This window comes from Falco naumanni, chromosome 6, assembly GCF_017639655.2.
Source record: "Falco naumanni isolate bFalNau1 chromosome 6, bFalNau1.pat, whole genome shotgun sequence".
NCBI lineage: Eukaryota > Metazoa > Chordata > Aves > Falconiformes > Falconidae > Falco > Falco naumanni.
This window is the reverse complement of record NC_054059.1, coordinates 81,204,592-81,225,617: the sequence shown is the minus strand read 5'-3', so window position 1 is coordinate 81,225,617 and position 21,026 is coordinate 81,204,592. Positions and strand designations below refer to the sequence as shown.

At 41.7% G+C, this 21,026-nt stretch overlaps 2 protein-coding genes across 8 annotated transcripts in view; both read right to left on the bottom strand.

Moving 5' to 3' along the window:
• Positions 1-637: 637 nt before the first annotated feature.
• GLYATL3 (glycine-N-acyltransferase like 3) lies at positions 638-12,312 on the bottom strand. 2 transcript variants are annotated; one of them, XR_005828623.1, is made up of 6 exons: positions 11,622-12,312; positions 11,068-11,175; positions 9,727-9,853; positions 8,881-9,007; positions 5,109-7,993; positions 638-2,765 (listed from the first exon to the last, which is right to left on the bottom strand). XR_005828623.1 is itself a non-coding variant. In XM_040599292.1 (5 exons), exons 1-5 carry the CDS (start codon positions 11,697-11,699, stop codon positions 7,576-7,578), a joined length of 858 nt encoding a protein of 285 aa, XP_040455226.1. In that variant the 5' UTR covers positions 11,700-12,312; the 3' UTR covers positions 5,009-7,575. The 2 variants fall into 2 exon arrangements, 1 of the variants encoding a protein (XP_040455226.1); XM_040599292.1 differs by lacking the exon at positions 638-2,765 and having other exon boundaries at positions 5,009-7,993.
• Positions 12,313-15,383: 3,071 nt separating this feature from the next.
• CENPQ (centromere protein Q) overlaps positions 15,384-21,026 on the bottom strand; it is a 6,210-nt gene continuing 567 nt past the window's right edge. For 3 of the 6 annotated variants that reach the window (XM_040597138.1, XM_040597144.1, XM_040597143.1), the window contains exons 2-9: positions 20,449-20,604; positions 19,665-19,722; positions 18,933-19,047; positions 18,597-18,665; positions 17,257-17,386; positions 16,874-16,993; positions 16,537-16,614; positions 15,384-16,094 (exon numbers count right to left, since the gene is read on the bottom strand). In XM_040597138.1, coding sequence (XP_040453072.1) covers positions 15,966-16,094; positions 16,537-16,614; positions 16,874-16,993; positions 17,257-17,386; positions 18,597-18,665; positions 18,933-19,047; positions 19,665-19,722; positions 20,449-20,604 — 855 coding nt within the window. In that variant the 3' untranslated portion in view covers positions 15,384-15,965. The remainder of the gene's footprint in view (positions 16,095-16,536; positions 16,615-16,873; positions 16,994-17,256; positions 17,387-18,596; positions 18,666-18,932; positions 19,048-19,664; positions 19,723-20,448; positions 20,605-21,026) is intronic. The other 3 variants (XM_040597139.1, XM_040597140.1, XM_040597141.1) reach the window with 3 other exon arrangements.

Genomic DNA, 21,026 nt, shown 5'->3' with positions numbered 1-21,026 from the left:
AAGAATGTGATAATTAAAAGCATGATCACATTGCATGAAGAGGTGGGAGGTGATACATTCGCACTGTCTTTTCCTGAGTGTTTCTGTATGTACAAATCAGCTAATCTTACTTAAACATCTGCATACATATAGATTCACATGACCTAAACTAACCTACCATCTGAGGCTTTTCCACATATTTATCCTCAGAGATAGAACCAGATCAGAATGGATGTTCTGGGTTGACCTTGGCTGGATGCCAGGTGCCCACCAAGATGCTCTAGCATTCCCCTCCTCATTAGAAATGTGGAGGAGAAAATAAGATGAAAAAAAGCACTTGTGGGTCAAGATAAAGACAGGTTATTGAAGCAATAGCAAAAGTTGCACATGTGAAAGTGAAGGAAAACAAAAGATGTTATTCTCTACCTCCCATCAGCAGGTGATGTTCAGGCACTTCCTGGGAAGCAGGGCTGCTCTGCTTGTAGCACTTGCTCCAGAAGACAAACACAGTAAATAACGGATGCCTCCCATTCCTCCTCCTTTCTCTTAGCTTTTATATCTGAACAGACATCATATGGTATGGAATATCCCTTTGGTCACTTTGGGTCAGCTGTCCTGGCTAAGTCCCCTCCCAAGATTTTGCCCACCCCCAGCCTGTTGGTGGTGGTGGTGGTGTGGGGGGAAGGTTGGTGAGACAGCCTTGGTGCTGTGGGAGCACTGCACAGCAGCAGTCAAACCACTGGTGTGATATCCCCACCCTTCCAGCCCCCAGTACAAGCACAGCACTGTGAGGGCTGCTATGGGGCTCGGCCAGACCCAGTACAATGGGGTTTTCAGTCTTTTCCCAGCTCTAACATTTCAGAACAAAGCCACTCAGTTTAAACACTGTTTTTTCACTTGGAAGGTTGGAAACAAAATTATGAAAATAAATTATTTTTTCATGAGCACAGCAGGCCCCTAGTCTTGACTTCTTGCCAGTTTCCATCAGCCCTGGAGAGGCCAAACCTCCATTTCTAGGTCTCTACTAACTTAGAAGAAGGTGGACATCATCGGAAAAATGGCAATGTCAGATTGTTCATGAGTTATTGCACAGCTGCTTGATGTTTGTGAGATCACCAGGATGAACGCCCTTATGGAGGCTGTAACTTCTACAGGCAAGACCCACACATGGTAGGACAAGGCAGAACCCAGTTGTACTAGAAACAGGACATTCATTCACATCTGATGTTCACCAAAAAGGCCCACAGTTATACTTAGAAAAGTACTTAGTCTTGTTGGTCTGCCCAGTTTCCATGGACAGTTTGGGCACACTCCTGTCTGACAGACCAGCTGACTGACTGCTTCTCACTCTGAGAAGAAACAGCAACTTTCCCTCCACCACATGACACTTACAGCTGTGAAGTGGCAATTTAATCTTTTGTAAGTATTTCTCTCATTTCCCTGATATTTTCTGTTGACCTTCTTCCAATGATGAAAGGCCAACAATGCTACAAGTAAATCAAAAAGCCCTGGAAATTTATTTCACAAATACTCTGTGTCAGATACATCTGACACAGCTTGCCATGTGCAAAGAAATAACTTCTGTGTACTTGTTATAGCAGATCACTTCTGAGGAAAACCTTAAGCCAAGTTGACCTGAGTCCAGAGGGTCATTAAGATTTTTCCTGAACATTCTGTAAATGGATAACCTCAATAAATAAAGCATGCACCTGTGGCAAACAGCTGGTGCTTTTGTAATGAACCTTCTGATTTGCTATTAAACATTGCATAAACACTGTCTGCAAATTTGAGCGGTCTGAAAGCTCCCACCCCCTGGCAATAGTAAGAGAAAGTTAAAATTGACTGAAAGTCGAAATAGCCCTAGGTTGATACTGCTTCAAGCCTCCGTGTCTGCTTTCTGCCTGTAGGTAGACTGGTAGTTGAGTGGTACCCTTGGTTCAGGCATCCTCAGGGTGCCACCTAGACATGTCAGGGCTCGTTGGCCGAGTGCTGGTGTGAAGAGCATCGTTGTTTACTGAATAATCACTACAGGGTGTGTAGGGGACTCTTCCCTCCCCATGCCTGATGAAGGTCACCTCTTTACTATGTGCATATTGCTTGTCCTGACTTTTCCATTGCTTATGAAATATAAAAAGTTTCTGGAATAGACACTGAAGAGACCAAAGCCTTTACATGTCATTGGAAACCTGCTTATCACCGATCAGGAGCAGCCCTCCCAGATATTGCTTGTGTAAACCTTATTTTTCTTCCTACTGTCCCACCATGCAGTCAATGAGCATTTATGATGGTCCTTTCTATCTAAACTTCAACCCTGATGCAGAATGACATGTAATAAACCAAACTCCACCTAGAAGTGCAATAGGAGGTAAACTCCAAATACTACATGATTCATTCTCTTTACTGTAGGTGCCCTTTATCACACTACCATATAATCTTTGATTTATCTCAAAAATATTTTTGGCAATTAACAGGGATCATCCCAGTTATGAAGAATTCTTATCATTTTAGGACTAATATACAAACCGTGACCAGAAAAGAAAAGTTATGGAAAGGCACAAAGATCATCTATGCCTCTGAAAATCCATTGCAAAGGTATCAGAATGTCTAGACTGTGGCCACAGCCTGCTCCAGTACTGAGTCCATAGACCCCAGTATGTTACTTTTTCTTTGATGAAGGAAAAGCCATCTTCTCTTCACATTCCATTAACTGGCAATACTTCTAGGAGTAAGCGAAGAAGATAAATCCACTTCCATGAGAACTTTAAGTTCTTCCCATCAACGTCCTTCTGAAGGCAAGAAAATAGAAGCAGCAAAGCTCATGTTAGTGCTTCACTGAGTTCCCTGTGCTGATTACACTTTGAGGGTTTTCAATTAAAAAGTCAACAGTCTTCTCTGAACTGACCCTGCTTTTTGTTCCAGGACCTTTATTTGCCTGAGCAGCCTAAAATTCTGCCCTTCATATGGCAGGTTCCTATGTTGCATGACCACCTCAGGCTCTTTGCCGAGGTATCTCTGTTTACCAAACGGTTGTTTTCTGTCTTCAAACCAAATAATCACTGGATGTAATTACCTGGAAATTATTCTCCCTCTCAATAAATGCAGGACCTTCACAGCTTCTGCAAAAATGGCCTAATCGGGCTGAATGAGAAAGAATCTAGAGGTAGGCATCTGGCCCTATTGAAGGCAATGGCAGATTTTACCTGGATTTGAGAAATACTAAGGATTATAATCTTCATGTATTCAGTTATCCTAAAATACTAGGCTGCCTTAAACCCAGATTGGCCTTTGAATCAGGAGTGTATATACCTGTGCACCTGCTCACACACTACAAAAGCACTGTTGTTTCCTACAATTTTCACTTTTCTGTGGTCATGCAGAAATTCGCTGTTGTATGCCAATAGCTCCCTCCCGCCAGGAATCCCTGCTTTGCTCAAAAAATATATTCAGTTTTTAAAAATTGATGAAGTTGAAGCATAGCTTGGTTTTCCAAAAAACAAATCTGCCAGCCCTGTATGAGTGGCTCAGGTACACATACTTTCAAATGGCACCGCACAAACAAGTGACATTCTTATAGAAAGCTAAAATAATAATGAAATATTTGAACATCAGTGACATTAAATGTCTCAATTCAACTTCTTGCCCTCCTAGAAAATTTTGGAATTTTTAGTCCAGGACCTGCTGATAATTTAAAATCCTTTGTGCCCTAAAAGGACACGTGCCTCCTACTCTGCTCCAGGCATGTATTTAGCAATGGGAAGTGCTTGCCATTGTCATCCTGTCAGGGACACACTGGATTTAGCCCATGTCAAACATGACCTGGTCACAGACCTGCAGCTATCCAGTCCTTCCAAAGGTCTATGTCCATAAACTATTTACCTTGCTCACTCACCCAGGTTGTTGTTAGTTAACCCATTAGATAGCATTGCTAGTGACGCCAAAGGATGCAAGGAAGAAACCCTGCAAGCCAACCAGTGCTGTGTCAAGCTTTGAAACTAGGTGAAGCCAGAGCTCACGTTATTTGAATTTCTAGCAGATTGACAGCTGCTGTTCAGAGGCTCCCTGGCAGCTGTTGGGCCAGCGGTATGCCACCACTATGCTTCTAGTCCACATTGCCTGAATCAAAGGAGATCTGAGTGACAGTGCTGACATAAGTCAAGCCAGCAGCTTTGAGGACAGGCAAACCTTGGAGGAAGAAAAAGTATCTTGGGTATTAAACAATTTGCTTTTTTACTTGAATCTGTTTAGAATGCATTTTTTCCTCTCATGCTTTCTATAATGTACCTCCTGGGCATATGCTGTTTGCCTTAGACCTTCACAGTAATGGAGCTAATTACTTAGCTTTCACATAGGACTGAGGACACCCTGGCTAGCAGTATCAGAAAAAATCGGAAGAAAACACAATAACAGCCCCATGGTTCCTCCCCAGTCCCTTCAGAGCCTTCCCATAGACTTGGTTCTCTAAGGTGCTTTCTCTGATGCTCATGGCTCATTCTCTCAAGTAGAAAGAAGGACCTAACCTTGCTTCTCCAACACTAACGCCAGGGGTCCTCAAACTACGGCCCGCGGGCCGGACACGGCCCCCCAGGGTCCTCAATCCGCCGGGGGCTGAGGGGGGAATCGAGCAGCTGCAGATGACTGCCTGCCAGTGCATCCGCGCACCGGCCCCCTGTTTAAAAAGTTTGAGGACCCCTGGTCTAACCCCTCCAATCTTGTTTCCCTTCCCCGCACGGCGTGGCTCTCTCATTCCCTTTTGCTGTTTCCCAGACAAATCCAGGAACAAATCTGCACAGCTTTACAGGGTCCCCTCCCACCACCTGTACTCTTTGTTCTGCCTTTGTCTGCCCCCCACCTTTCTGCTCGCCTTCCTTCACCAGGTGGGACTGGCAAAACAGGTTCTCATTCTGGCTTTAGTAAATCTCCTTCTCAAAAAGAAAACGGACTTCTCTTATTCTAGACCTGACTCTGTGAGGTGCTGCAATCATTGCCCCTTTCAGTTCAGTAGAAAACCACAAGCCTAAGGCTAAATCTTAATAGTTCCCATTAAGCTTTTAATTCAGGTCTGTGAGGAACCTTACCAGCAGTGCTAGGTACAGGTTTTCACAGATATATCCACCAAATGCTAGACATACATAGTAAATTCACCAGAAAGCAGCATCCATAGGCATCCATCCCCTTCACTGTCACATCCTGCTTCCAGTCACATCCATTCAAATCCCGGGTGTGAAACTGCAGTGCCAAATGAGAATGCCAACAAGTTCACAGGCTCAGGGGACCGCAGGCTAATTGAGGCTGAAAGGGACTGCAGGACATCAAAGCAGAGTCAGATCACGAGGTCAGAACAGACTGTGCAGGGTTTTATCCAATCTGATTTTTAATCCAGGTGGATCCAAATACAGATGTGTACATATGTGGGTGTAACAGAAAGTACAGTACCTCTCCGGGTCAAAGTTAAATTCCAGGATGGTATAATAAGCCTCCCACTGTTCTGCTTCCCAGCAGAGATCTGATTTTGGCGGACATCTCAGGCTGAGATGCAGAGTCTTTAGATGAGCTTGCATGGTGTGATGCTTATTGCTCTGTTTTGCCATGAGCAGAAGGCACTGGTGTGGTGTTGTAGAAGCAATCGCCATGACAGTGACAAGTTGCTCATACAGCAAATTATCTCTAGACAATCACCACTGCATTACCGCTTCACTTTTCTCTGGGGATATATTTGTAAATAGACATGCTGTAACACAGAAAGCTAAGAAATACTGACTAAATAACAAAGTCTAGTGATTCTTAAGATATAAAAGAGAGTCAGTGTACCGGACCAGGTGCCTTGTAAAACAAAAGTCCTCCTGTTTTAAACTATCTTCTGCAAGGTGCTGGAAGAGGTGGTTCAGACTAGTAATTTATACAGTTCCAGGATCCAACAGAAATACTAAAAGTTATGAACATCCTCTGGAATCAACTGCCTCGATCAGCAGAAGTTGATGACCTCCAGCAAGAAAAAATTTCAGAGCTGCTCTTCCTATGCTGTGTGTTGGTAGTACCTCAAGACACATGCTGGTAGTTAAAAGCATGTGCAATTTGCAGGATTCAGCTACAAATTCAGGCACACAAATTTCGGTGTCTGACTGCAAGTGTCTGTATGTGCCCCAGTGACTTAATTCGGTTGGCTAGCTCTTGAGTATTTTGAGCATCTTTGAGATGCTTTATGACAGCTGATGTTCAATGAGTAGCCCAGAAGAGTGTTGGTCTCCCACTGGGCCTCTGAATGTCAGAAAGGTATATCAAATATTCTAAGATGCCTAAAGTTGGACTAGACACCCATGCCTAGGCAAGTAAGTAGAGGTTTAATCTACACTGTCATTAATCAGTGGTCATTATTCTTTGTCGTTATTCATTATTCTTCTGAATACAGACAGTGGAGCCTAGACAACAATTTGACTCAACCTGAATAGACTTAGGTTTGTTCAGCAGTGACTGAACCCTGCCTTTAGCGTCATCTCAGACACCATGCAGCACTGGAGATACCTGCACAGGGTTAACAAATGTGACATACAGAGATTTGTTGCCTTCTGATCAGGAAGGGCACTACTTGCCTTCAGCCAAGTGAATAGAGGCTCCGTTGTATTTTATATCATAGGCAACCTGCCTTTGATAGTTGTGCTGCTCAAGGAACAACCTTAGTCATGTCATTATCCTCCTAGTAGGTTCCTGTGCAAAAGTCTTATCAGCTTTGGCATACACATGACTTCCACCTGCCCTCCCATGGCCTTCAGTGATAGCATCCTCGGTTTTGCTCTCAATTCATACCTATATTTGGACACTCGACTGAGGGACAACATAGGTATCGCAGCCTCTGCCAAATTTTAAGTGAGCTTTTAGGCTGGTGTGAAAATAGTGAGACTTACTTCCACTCCTGGAAGGAGCATTTGCAAAGCATTTGGAGTTATTTACTGATAGAATTGATAGAAATGACTTCTAGCAAGCTGTCCTGACTTGTGATAAAACACCTATGTGCTGAAGTTAGAATCTACAAGACTTTTTATCCAGCCTTTGGACGTTTAGCTCTACCACGAGTGGAAGATAGATAGATTTGTCTTGAGCATACAGGAGACACACAGTAGATACAACTTGTTTGTATCAGACTTAAAAGACTTCTTTATAAAGTTTTTCTTTATTTCAGATTGCTCCTTGCAAGTTTCTCTGCTTCTTAATTTCATGTACTAATTTTTTTAGGCCATGTTAGGGAAAGGAGAGAGTTGAGAACTTATACCAGGACAGAAAGATGGGGTTAGAGATGTCCAAGGATTCTGCTGTATATATGCCAGGAAATGGTTATACAGAAGGAATAATTCTTCAGTCAGAAGCAGTATGATTACAGTTGAATTACAACAAAACTATTAAACTTATAACCATTCCTAAGTCTTTTGGATTTGCCATGAGCCATTTTGCCTGAGCAGAGAAGTCATGAGTGTTAATAGCTTCAATTTTAGGCTTATGCAGGAAACTCTATGATTTCTGATCTCACCTAAATGATTAAATTCCACCGAAGTGCTCCCACAGTGCACAAAAGTTGATCTGAATGTAGAGCTTTGTGAGGTTTGGCTAAGTAAGATTTGGCTGAAAAGGTGTATGAATCACTCTGAAAAATGGGCAGGGAAGAAACTGGGCATTCATGCTTTTCAACAATGTTATTGATGGTATATTTGTCTCCAGGACATTACCCTGTGCTGGAAAGCCACAGCTATGTAATTTCTTAGCTAAAGTGGTAGCCACAAGCCTGCTGTAGCCCTTCCTCCGATGCTCTGGAAGAGTATAACCATGAATCATGGTGGCAAACTGGTCCGTCAGGCTCCAGGAGAGGGGGTACCCATTGTCATCCAAGACACAGACACTGGGGAAGCAGCAAATGAGGTTAGCAAGGTACTTTTGGCACCTTGGGTTGTCTCCCCGTGACCAGGTTTTGCTGAGCAGACTGGCATGGGAGATGTCCAGGCAAGCCAACGTTAAGTTAGGGTCCATCCTAAGAGACAGTACACAAAGGGTGTTAGACAGAAAGCTGTGCCTCACATTCTCTGAGCAACTGCACTAGATTTAACGCTGCCTTCTCCAGTCAAATAGATTTCCAGGTCTATATCAGAAAGGGGAATCAAAGTGAGCTGATTTCATTAGGCTGGAAGTTTGGAAATAATTATAGAGGGCAGCACCACCCCATTTTAGAGTTTGAGTTTGAGCTCCTGAGTCCACACAACACGTTCCAGAGGCACCTTGTTCCTTACAGGAAGAGTGGAGAACATGTTAAGGAAGGCAAGGAGCCTCAGTGACATATTAGGTAGCACAGGGGAGTGGAAAGGTTTTGTTTTCCAGTCTCTCAGCCTCCAAGACTGATAGATTCCCTCTGGATTTTGAATCCACTGCTGAGAAATTTATTCCAGGCGTAATGGAGCCTCTTGTTTCCGTATTCTTCTGCTGTGATGTCAGACCAATGTCTTGCCAGCAGAGGGATGTTAGAAAACTTAGAAGGCTTCAAGCAGTTGTATAAAGATCTCTTGTGAAAAACAAACTGTGGGAGTCCCAGATCCATCTATCAAATCTAAGGAGCCTTAACACAGGAAAAGTCAAAGGAGGTGGAAAGCAGACCTGTGGATCCCACGATTCATGATGAAAGGAGGGGATGGGGACTATTCTGGAACATAAAAAGGCCAAGGTGATAGACTGACTAAGGAAAAATATTGGTAAGTATTTAAGGGAATGAGTCCTTCTTTACCAAGTAACTCCTTAGTCAGGTTTTTGACCCAGTCACAGAGAAAGCTCAGCAGTCTTCCTGATATTGTTGATGTAAATATACTTTCAGGAAATATATTGCTATAGTAATGACATCAACAAATGACACTGGGTGCTTAAACGTACTGAAGTCTGACATCTGGCAGCGTGTCCGGGTCTGAGTGGATAACCATCTGGAAAGAGGATATTTTCACATCTACCTGCTTAGATAAAGCCATAGTTTTGGATATTTCACATATTCCATCCTGGAGCCCTGTGTATACAAAGATAAATACGAAGACACTTTAAAAAGAAAGCATTTTGGGGGCAAATAAAGTTCAACAGTACACTTTAAACGGAACTAGCCAGGTATTTGAAATCTCCAAAATTATTGGCTATGTTCCCTCCACACTCTGGCTTTACATACATGAAGGTCAGAAGGCATCACACTTTTCATCTAATCCAACCACCAGAACAATGAGGACACAGACCCTCTCCAAGTGACCTTCCCATTGAACTTCTACCCTCTGTTTGAGCCACAGTGAATTACCCAGTCCTAACATAAGGATTTCGGTCATGAAGGAATCACCTAATCCATAATCACGTTAAAAATGCACATGTTATTTCCCATTTAGCTCTTGTCTGGGTTCAGCTTTCAAAACTGGCTCTAACTAAGCCTCTAATTACCACATTAACTACTGCTCACCTCAGTCTGCATGTTGTCTACAGAATCCTATGGCCAGTAGCAAAATTAAACATCAACAAACATGCCTTCCTGACAAGGAAATAGCTTCATCTAATTAAAAACAGAACTTGAAATGGTAACAGTGAATATGATATAGACAAAATTCAAAAGCTAGAAAAGCCATATCCTAGATCTTGTGTTTTACTTGAGTAAAAAAACACTTTCTACAGAGCAGAATGGCAGGATCTACACTCCGTGAAGGCTTTGTCTGTTTTGTTTCCTCTATACCAAGTAAGGCTGGACTGTACCTTGTATCTGAAAAATTTGTCCCCAGTTGACTGCATTTGGGTTTTCCAGTAGCTCCTGGTAAGCCTGTAGCTCCTTGTAGAAAACTGCATAAGCATTGGTATAATGGTCAAGGTCATCCATCTCATTCTAAGGAGAAAAAATATGGAAGTATTAAAAATTCTCTCTCTTCCCACATACGTCTTTCACATTGGAGAAGGACAACCCCAGAGATCTAAAGAATGTTCCAAGCTTCAGGTTGGCTTCTTTTAGGACATTTTCAGTAGCAACTCTCGAGCAAGACAGTAGAAATATCTGTTGCTCTCCACAGTGTCATATTAGCAGAAAACAGCAATGGTAGTAAGGCCTCACGTACCCAAGACAGAGTAACCCAAACCTGGTGGCAATTTCTTGAAATTCTTGCCTAATTCATTGTTCAAAGCTCACTTCTACTGCTGGTTGCCCCAAAAACTACACTGTGTTACTTGGTTGCCAAGGTCAACAAGTTTAGACCTCATCTCTTCTGGTAAACAAAATAGTACCAATGCTTGCTCTCTGTCCCAGAGCTGAAATAGCACAGGCTGGCCTCATCAATACTATTAAACTCTCTTAGACTCCCAAGCAGGTTGGAAAGGTCCAAACTTCCAGCTGGGGGTTGTCCAGTATGCTGACTCCTGGATTGCTGATGTAGGAGAGCTGGTTTTCCCAAGGATTTAATTCTTTCTAAATTGAAAGACAAATTAATCCCAATGCCAAGGATTTAACAGTACCCCATAGAAGCCTACATCACCAAGGGCTTGTTTCCTAGCCTGGCATGGGGGAAGCACTCACAAACTCGTGTGACTCAGAGATTGCTTCATCACAGTGGACAGAGGGGGTTAAGACATTGTTCGCTCCCAGCTTCTCTTTAACACTGCCTGTTACAGACCAAAAGACTGCAGAAGGACCCTTCTTTCACCTTGTAGCCACATCTGCCCTATCACAACCTCACTAAAAACTCTTTTTTTCTGTCTGTGCAAAGGCTAGAAAGACAAAAGAATCCTTGGAAACTTTGGTCAAGTGGCATGAGTGCAGGTAAAATGTGTCTCTGCATAAGCTGTGCAAGTTAATCTTCAGCTGTATACTTCAGAAATAAGTTTGGTTATGCTAAAATCAAGGCAGAATGTTTCAGGATAGAGCACTCCCTATAGTGGGCTTTGTGCTGGCACCCACTGGGATGTCCTATTACACTTTACACCTCCACCTGTTACACACTTCCCAGATAAAGCTAGCTCCATCCATAAAGCTCTCGGAAAGCTGAGAGGGAGGCCACAGTCACATTGGATCTACCTCTCAGAAACACAGGCAAAAACATGTCAATCTACCTCCCTCTGCGGCCTGGTGATAACAGCTTTGAAATCTGGCCATGAGTCCACCACCACCTCCTTCCTGAAGGGGTTCCCTCGGTTGATGTTCATCACAGCTCCATAAACCTGCAGGATGGAGAGCCAAGAGGAGACAGACAGTTTGAGACCTGCTAACGTGGCACACATGCTATAAACCAGAGGCTGAACCAGTGACATAGAGCAGAAAGCACACATTTAGGTTGTCATACACACACACAAACACCCCACATCATAGGTTGATACCTACACATTCATCAGTACAGCATATCACCATGAAGATAAACCATTGTCTAACTAGGCCAGCCTTCATTACTTTGGAGAGGAGGTGGACCAGTTTGCTTCTTTCTTTACTTAAGTATGTGGATTTGGGTTAGTAAGTGGGGCCAAACAGGTATCTCAGGTGTAGTCATCTATACAGCAGATACCAGTCTGTCCAGAAAAACCACAACCCTCTCCCCCCAACTCTGGTTCCCCAACAAACGTCCTGATTCACTTATGGAAACTCCACAGAAAACATCTCAGTACTGTGTTACCTTGAGGGACTCAGGGAAACTCCACCTTAGCATTTTCTCCAGCATCTGCAGCTTCGTGGAACAGTTGAGCACCAGCATCTTTCTTGCTGGGAACACACACAAGGTAGAGTCACTCAGAAAAGCAATAATGTGGAGGGACTGAGTGGCATAATTGCTAATTTCATAAAATACAATAGCTCCCACAAATGCCCTGTTTCCATTTTCCTATGGAAAGCGTTTTGGGAATATTTTTTTTTCAATATATGGATGTGCACAGAGCAGCAAGATGGGATGGTGTTCGGCAGACCAAGTTGGAGTCAGAAAATCCTGGGTTTAATCTGTTATTCTATACGAGGTTTCTTGTGCAACATCAGGCAGGTCACTTACAGATAGGTTCAAAAAGAGGGCTTTCTCACATATGCCCCACAAAATTGTGTTAGCTTTTGCTAGTAAAACCTGTGAAAATAAATTCTACTGATTTCTTTTTTTTTGAAGCCTGGATGCACTATGTTAATTCAGCCTTTAACTTTTTAGGCTATGATTTGGGACAGCTCATCCCGCAACATAACTTCTTCAGCAGAGGAGTTAGTGCAAGAATGACAGCCACAAATCCTATTTGTGAAACAGCTGCCTTGCCTTGGTAATTTTTTTCTTTTCACTTTTGCAGTAAATCTAAACTAGCCCATCCAAAATAACAGTTACAGTCTGTAAAAAAAAAAAAAAAAAAAAAAAAAGACAAGGAACCTACCCCCCCTCAAAAAAAACTGAAGAAACCCCCAAACCCTAAACCAAAAAAAAACCCAGGAAGCAATGAAAAATCTATCTTCATTTAAGAAGCCCAATGAAAGAATTCAAACTCTAAGGTTTCTCAGAAGTACCACATCCTTCATCCTCTCTTTTATTTCCTAAATGCACATCAATTAATCTTAAAAGCATTTCCCTTTGCTGCAGTTCATTGTACATCTTAACGTACCTTTACAAATTATCGCAGCCATCAAGTACCCACCTTACTACTAACAAATATCTTGCAAGCAGCCACCTCAGGATCACAGATGGAGCAATACATCCTGTGGCAGGGGGCTGGGTGGTCATCCATCCTCAGCTCCCATGTTCACTTATTAGACCCTATATGGCTACTGCAGAGGTACTGATCCACCAGACAGATCGCAGGTAAGACAACAACCAGGTGTTACTCGATCTGATTTTCCTATGCTTTTAAGGGAAATAAAAAGCACCAGCATACTACAAATGTTGAAGGGTCTTAGCATTGACAACTTACCTTGTCAGCACTATATATTAACCTCATAGTTGATTTTCTACTGAGTTAAGTCAAGGAGTCTTTCCAAGACAACTGCTATGTCTGATCTGTTACCCACAGAAAAAGGCTTTTATTCACTTATCCTTAATAAAATGTGCCAATCTGGCCGTTTTCCTATTTTGTTTAATTCTACAGAATGCATGGCGTGTATTTTTTTCTAAAGGCTTTTGTATTTCATAACATGCACCTTACTTCTAGGTTATTTTTTGGTTTGAAACATTTATTCCGGTTTCCAGGCGACAAGGCTTTAGCAGAGAAACAACTGCCTATGCCACAACACAGCAGTATACATGCAACTACACCTAAAGCAGCGTTGATATGTGTTTGAATATACAGCTATTTTCACTTAAGGACAGTTCTTATACCTCTATGCCTAAAAGAACTTCCAGACTGAAAACGAATATTGCACCGACAGACCACTCGATCGTTTACCTGCTTTCAGTCTTGTAGCTTGTCCTTCCAAAGTGCAATGGTGAACTTGAAGTGAGGAGACAATAAAATGCACTCTCTTTGTGGCCACTTCTGCAAGGGGAATGATGAGACCCCTTGCCCAGAATCTTAAAACTATAATTTCATTGATTCAAATTGTTCCAAACCAGTATACTACTCCTAAAAGCTTTATTCTTTCTTTCTTTTGGGGAGCATGGAAATAAAAGCCAGATCCAGCCACACCTTCAATAGAGGAGGGACTCTGTAAGCCTAGTTAATAAAGTGTCGAAAGGCTTGTGCAATGGTATAGGCTCTAGCAAGAACCTCTAATTTTTTCATTAAGACACTTGATCTCTTTGCATTCATACCAGTAAATTATCTGCTTTGCACATACTTTATAATTATCCTTTTTCTTCTTAGTGGTAGTGAAATTAAAGTAGTCGGTTCTCATTCCCAGTGCCAAGCTTCATACAATGAAGGAAATAAGAGCCTGAGATAAACAGCGACATATTCTGCCAAAGAGAAAACGAACCCAGCCAAGCGGCCCCAAGCGTCATTTTGAGGCGGCAGACCTGTTCACCCTTTGACTGATTTTTCAGTTGTTCCAGTCTGTCCAGTTTGATGATACTAACCCATACTGTCCTTTTGATTTGGACTTGACAACCACATTGTTTGTGTTGTTTGACAACACAATTTTAAATAACAACAATAAATAAATACATAAATACCTAAATTAACAACAAGTCAGAAGAGCCAATAAAGAAGGAACATCCAATTGTTACGGGAGAGTAGATGCAGAAAGATGTTTCCTTTGAACGTGAGGAAGGGTTGATAAGGGATACAGACTGATATTCCTGCTCTACCTTATCTGTGGCTTAAAACTTAGCTACTTGAAGCCAAGGTCTGTGAAACTGAAAAGTACCCGATGTTCCCAGGTCAAATCACACAAGTTCACAGCTCCACACACACCGATCAACAGTGAACCTGCTGCTAGAAGAGTCCTCCGATCTCATCAGAAACCACAATCTGATCATTCTGCAGCTCTGCTCAAGGGTATCCACCACCAAGGAAGCTGAGCTAAGACATCCTAAAAGGCTGGATTTATGCTCCTGTTTTATGTTGTTCTCTTCACGTTTGTATGACAACCCTGAAGTAACGACATCCACAGCCAGCCAGCCTATCACAAAGTCACCCCATGTGAGGAGAAAAAAATAAAATTATGTCTTGCTTCCGCAACTATCCAGCCCTGTAATGCAGCACCTCCGCTGCTGGTAACAGCTTTACACTGCATTTACAAGGTGTCACATGGAAGGTGGGAGTGGGGAAATTTTCCTCGACCCCTAGTGTTTGATCTATCAGTGCCACAGGAAAGCAGAGACACTTGGGCCCAACCAGTCTGCCAGTGTCCCATTACAGGGGCCCTTCACCAAACAGTCCCACCGGATTGGAGGATGATTTGATTGACTTGTTTAGGAAAATGCACCAACAGCATCATGGGGACCCCTCAACGAGTCTTCCCGATTGATTTGATTATGTCACCCACGGCTGGCAACTGCTAGTGCCCATGAAGGACTAATACTAACAGTTTACGGAACAACACGATTTATTAATATAAAATAGTGACAAATCAAGATTTGTGATTGCCGGTGGTAGGGACTGTCTGCAAAAACAAGCTTGAAGTGATATACAACCAAACTATAATCACTAATAACAGTCACCATGAGTTAGTTATTCAGTGCTCGTAAGGCTAAGTTCTTACCCAGCAGGTGTCCCTACGGGGGAAGAACACAGGTTCAGCTCATTAACTGATCCCAGAAGTTCCGATGGAGTGTGTTCCCCCACTTCTCCGCTCATTCATTCACTTTTTATACTTTTCTTTACTCTCAGGTGGAGCTTGAGTGACTGTAGGCATACATTCTTATATTACTGATTGGTGTAAAATTCTCTCGCTTCTCGTTTAAAGATACAGCTGATAAAAAATAGAAAGCGCATGCTCGGTGAGGGGTGGTCATACCTTGGAGATGGGATAAACCAAGTGTGAATGTCTTTTTTTATTAAAGTAATGAATACAAAAATGGCAGAGGGGGAAGCATCTCATGCATTTGATAAAATCATTCATTTCCCTGCCATGGTGGATTTTTATTAAAAAATTAAGAAAGTCAAATAGCAGATTTGCAACTGAGCATTAGATAATCATATTTTTACTACGTTTACTACATTTCAGCTTTAAAGAGGATTTAACTCCAAAACAAGAGTTAGTTTGGTAAGAGATTGCTTTAAATGATTTACAGATGTGATATAAAAGTTCAAATGTAATGGAAAAAGTTGCCTTGTTCTATAAAAAATGCCCAAATAAACCAAGCATCCCTTTCCCTCCCTTCTCCTAAGACAGTATATATAAGCATTAGAGGTCATCACAGGTCCAAAAAAACCTTGATTGATTATTTAAATCACTAGAGTCCCAGAATGCATCTACTGATTTATATACCAATATTCATAGAAAGTGTTTTCACCAAAATTCAGCAGTCACAACAGCAAAGCCATTAGGAAGAAAAGACTGTTTCCATGATCAGCATCCTGCTGCTTCAAGTAACACAGCATGCTGGCCTAGGTCATCTTCAAAGGAAGTCCACCTTCTCATAGGTCTTTTCAATGAGGGTTAATATGTTCTTCAAGTCAGCTGACTGCTGGATAGTGTTCATATCCTGCAAAAGACCTTTTTGATTTTTTACCTTCAAAATTTCTTCCTAAAGAATGAAAGAAAGAACAAAAAATAAGAAAAAGGCTTCCACCGAGTCCAGCGGAAACATCACTGTCATGCCGTCTAGCTGTACCTAAATACAGCTAAAATAAAAAGATTCAAAGACCCAGAACGAGACAGCCTTCCTTCCATCAGTTACAGAGAGATACAGTTCAGGAATGGCTACAGGTTCTCTAGGACCACAGGGTTCCTAGGAAAAGGCACAGGATCCTTTAAATGGCAGGTTTCCTAGGGTTTTGCTCCGTTTTAAAAACATAAGCATACAGTTCTAAATGGAAAGAAAAAAAAAAAAAGAAAAAGAGAGAGAACTTTCAGATACTTCAGAATTTCAGCACTACCTCCTCTAACAGAGGTTAAGTGATGAAAGCACATTCTGTTGCCTTCCTTCTCCTAGACCAGGTGTTTCTGAAAATATATTCCATGCTCACCTGCAAAATGGGTGCCTGTAAACTGCGCTTGGGGAGTTCTGGCAGGTGAAGTGCTCCACTGCTATTCTCCTGGAATATCTAGAAAGGGAAAAAAAAGAGTAAAAAAATAACCCAAAATCACACGTCAAGCACACAAGAAGGAAAAACTAGCTGTTATTATCCAACTTCTGAGAACTAAACTTTTTAATTTTGCAACTGAGGTTGGGAAGACAGAAAAAAAGATCTTCCCAGAGGCAAATACGGCATTCCTTATACAACACTCTCTGCAGAAACAGCGCTGGAAGCTAGCCCATTCCTCTAGGTTAGAGTGCAGCAGCATCTATTGGAAATGAAATACCTTCCTGGCCTTTTTTTCATCTTCCTCTAACTGGTTCTTGAGCACCTGAATTTTGTACTCCAGGTCACTTATAGTTTCTTTGGTATGTTCTGCTGATCGCTCAGCTGCATTTATTTCTTCCTAAGACAAGACAGACACAAAACCAGAACAGAATTTAGAGATGGTGAGCCTTCTGTGTATAAGATACTGATCATCAGCATCAGCTGAGTCACTTAAAAGTTCAAAAAGATACACTGCTTTGTAGCAAGGGTGGGTGACAATGAATAGACAACTGCCTCCACGTGGCACAGACATAGCCAGCAGCCTGTCTACTAAAAAGTTACAACACGCTGAGCAGCAGCAGATGGGTAAGATACTTTTGTTCCCTTCCTTGCCTTTCATACCTGCAATTGTATCAAAGACTCTTCATTTGTCTCAAGCATTTGTTTCTCTGCCATTAGAAGGCTCAGGACATTCTTCAGGTTGCCCAGCTTCCCTGGGGGCACCTTCAAAGTCTTGAAAAATCTCAGCACCCTTTGTTATAGGAAAAGGAAAACATGACTTGTTTGGATGACTTTGCAAAGCAAGAAGAAAACTGCCTAATGACTTTTCTGGGGAAAAACTAATCTCAGTTCAGCCCAATTGCTGCCAGTGAAGTAAAAGGATCCAGACAGGAAGAAAAGCTGTCTTGAATTGTTTTCCAAAATCACGTGGAATATATGGCTAAGGAAGGAACCAGGATCAAGAAATCCCACCATTCCAACCTTTACTATTACACTGACATTGTGGTGTTTCTATCCCATTGACCTGTAACACTCCCTGACTGTAATATTTACCCAGTTCTGACTGTTCTGCTTTTCAAAGTAAAACTAAGTTCTAAAATATTCAATTTTAACTGCTTCCAAGCAAAGACTATCCTAGCAAAATCAAACGTGACAGTTTTATGCCAGGGGAAGCGTTTTAGCTTGCTCTCAAAGGTCCTTCTGATTCTGAGGAAGACTTGAATCCTTCCGAGTTGGATCTGAAGCTGTTAGATACACCAAACTGCCAGAGTTCCTGTGCATCACAGATGAGACCACAGGAGTTTGGCAACTGAGAAATTAAACAGGTCACAAATCACAAAACAAAAAAATAAAAGAAAACCATTTATGAGAAACTAGCTCCTCATGTTTGAGTCTTGAGGTACTGTACACACAAAGAAAACAACATATGAGCTCAGGCTCTATGTCAGTAAAAACCTGGTATACCCCCCCTCCAAAATTCTCAGACACTCAAGCATATGTAATTACTCCCACAAGGAAACAAAAAGGCTGCAAGTTATGCCTCAACACAAAATTTCACTTCTCCTAGAAGTAACTTCAACAGTCACAAAATGAATTAGCATTTAGGAAGATTTAGCTGTATCTGCTCCTGCCACTACCATAAAATGAGAATAAAATAAATAGTTGCCCAAAAATTTAAACCCTGTGTAGAGTACAAAGCTGATTCAAGGAGCTCTTAAGAATACCTCCTAGGTTCTGTTACTCATAGAAGTAGTTAAAGTGGGTCTTCCAACAACTCTTCCTTGTTGACTTGAATCAACACAGTGTCAAGGTATTTCCCTCCTTGATTTTGCATCAACTCTGCTTTCCAAGATTTCCTAAATGATCGCTCCCAGGAGCAATTCTGTAAGCATGGTACAAAACAACTAGCTAAACTAAATCACTTTTCTCACCTTTTTCTTTTTTTAATTTTGATTTCTTACCTTTCTTTCAGTAAATTGAGGTGCTTCTGAACATTCTTTTTTTTCTCACTATTTTGGCGCAAAATAGATCTGGAAAGAAAATAAAGGCAGAATTTTCATCACAAAGCCTGCAAGCACAGAGAACTCATCAAATAAAGTAACAGAGTTGTAACTTCTCTAGCTAAAAATTCCCAGCTTCACATAGAAATTATTATATTATACTGGACAAAAATATACACAGCCAACCATATTACCCAAAAAAAAAGCTCCAAAGCTTTTCCAGCTCAAGCAATGTTATGATTTTTACTTTACTCCTTGTGGAAACAAAGAGCCCCCGCCAGGATATTTGGCACTTACAGTATTACTGAATCCATTACAGTTTCCAGAAACCACCTACTGCTCTCTGAGAGAGTCTGCCAAGATGCCGTTTCAGCACTGGTTAGCTTCACCTTTTTTGAAGGACCTTCTCCTGCTAACACAAAGGAAAAAAGGAAAAGACTGAGAGGGGATCTTATCAATGTCTACAAATATCTTAAGTGTGAGTGTTAACAGGATGGGGCCAGGCTATTTTCAGCCGTGCCCAGCAACAGGACAAGGGGCAACAAGTACAAACTGCAGCACAGGGAGCTTCATCTTAATACAAGGAAAAACTTCTTTACTTTGAGGGTGATACAGCACTAGAACAGGCTGCCCAGAGAGGCTGTGGAGTCTCCTCTGGAGACATTCAAAACCCACCTGGATGCCACTCTGTGCAACCTGCTCTAGGAGAACCTGCTTTAGCAGGGGTTTGGACTAGGTGATATCCAGAGGTCCCTTCCAAACCCGACCATTCTGTGAATTTTACAAAAGAACACTACTTGCAAACAAAAGCATATGATTAATACGTGCATATACAACACATTATATGAATGCACACTGGCTAAGACTGTATTGCAAATACCCACTGTTACTGTCCAGAAAGAAAACTTTGAAACTTATTTCAGTGACATCTCAGACATCCATGGTTTCAACATTACAGTTACTTCTACTTTCAGTGGTTTTTTCAAACCACTGGATTTGTACAAGACAAACATAAGAATACAATCCCACCTGCAGGGGAATAGTCCCTGTGTTCCTTAGCTTTCCTTTTGACCGTCTGAGTGACCTTCTGAAAAGAAAAAATGTACAGCAAATGTGATAATTTTGCAACATCCTCTGCTGCTCAACCATTCATCTACTACTAGCAACCTGCTATAAATGTTCTGTGGAAGCATGTTAGTGCTCGACAGAGAGCTGTTGACACTGACCTCAAAAAAGACTTTGAGCTGTGAAACAGTAATTTATCTTATGCAGGTTAAGGAGAGCAATTCCCTGTCTTAATTCCTCCCAATCCAAGAATGAGGTCATGAAATAAGGAACACACAAATGTATGGCTATCCATCCACATCTTGAGATGACACTGTTCCTAAGTTCAGTGGTAAAGCAAGCTCTTGCCAACAGAAAGCTGCCTAGGACAATCCTGAGACACGCAAAGAATATTTTCCAGAACTTAATACACTGAGCTGAGTGAACTGTGACTTTATGACTCTGTTCAAAGAGATGCTATGCAGTTCTTCAGAACTGCACAGCCAGTTTGCCTTCTCATTAAAAACCAGGGAAAGCTTCCCTCTACTTGTCACAGGCATGGTAGCACGCAACTAGAAATTCTGGAAACCAGACAGCAGCTAAGGCAGTGGGACTCAAAAGATCTGTTCACACTGGACATTTCCTCAAGAGGACGACATTTAGCTAATGAAATATTCTCTATAAATGCCAGTAAAAACTGGGCAAAAAATGCTTCTTTTTTTTTTCTTTCATTACTTTTTTAATTTGTTTGATCCAAAATAATGGTTACCTTTCTTTTTTGTCCTTTTGGTCTTCCTTCTCCAACTGTTCCTTTTGTTTTGCTGGATGGCCCTTGCTGATTTTCTGATGTAAACCAGTTTTTTGCTGATACCCAACGAGCAGTCCCTCTCATTTTACTGTAAGATGTGTAGTGGCATGTCATTACCTGTAAGCCAAATGGAACCGGAAGAAACAAAACCAAAATTAAAATCCAGCAATTATAATCCATACAGTACAAAGCATACATTAAAAAGCAAAATGACAGAAACACCCAATGCTAAATAAGCCCAAATGTTTGCATTTAACTCAAAACCTAAATTTTGCATATTTATCCCAGTGTAGGACCATGAAAAAAGCATATCTATTTGGCTTTTAGACAAGTGTTTGTGTATGTTCCACACATCTTTCTAAACCTAAAAGCCAGTACATCCATATGTCAAGTGGCAGCAATAGCAAAACAGTAACTGCACCGAAAACAGACTAATTTGTTCTTGAAGGCATCCAACAACAGAAACTCTTAAATCATTCAGCGCAGTTCAGCGTGGTTATCCCATTACTAGAACTTTTTACCCTAGCACCTAACCTTGC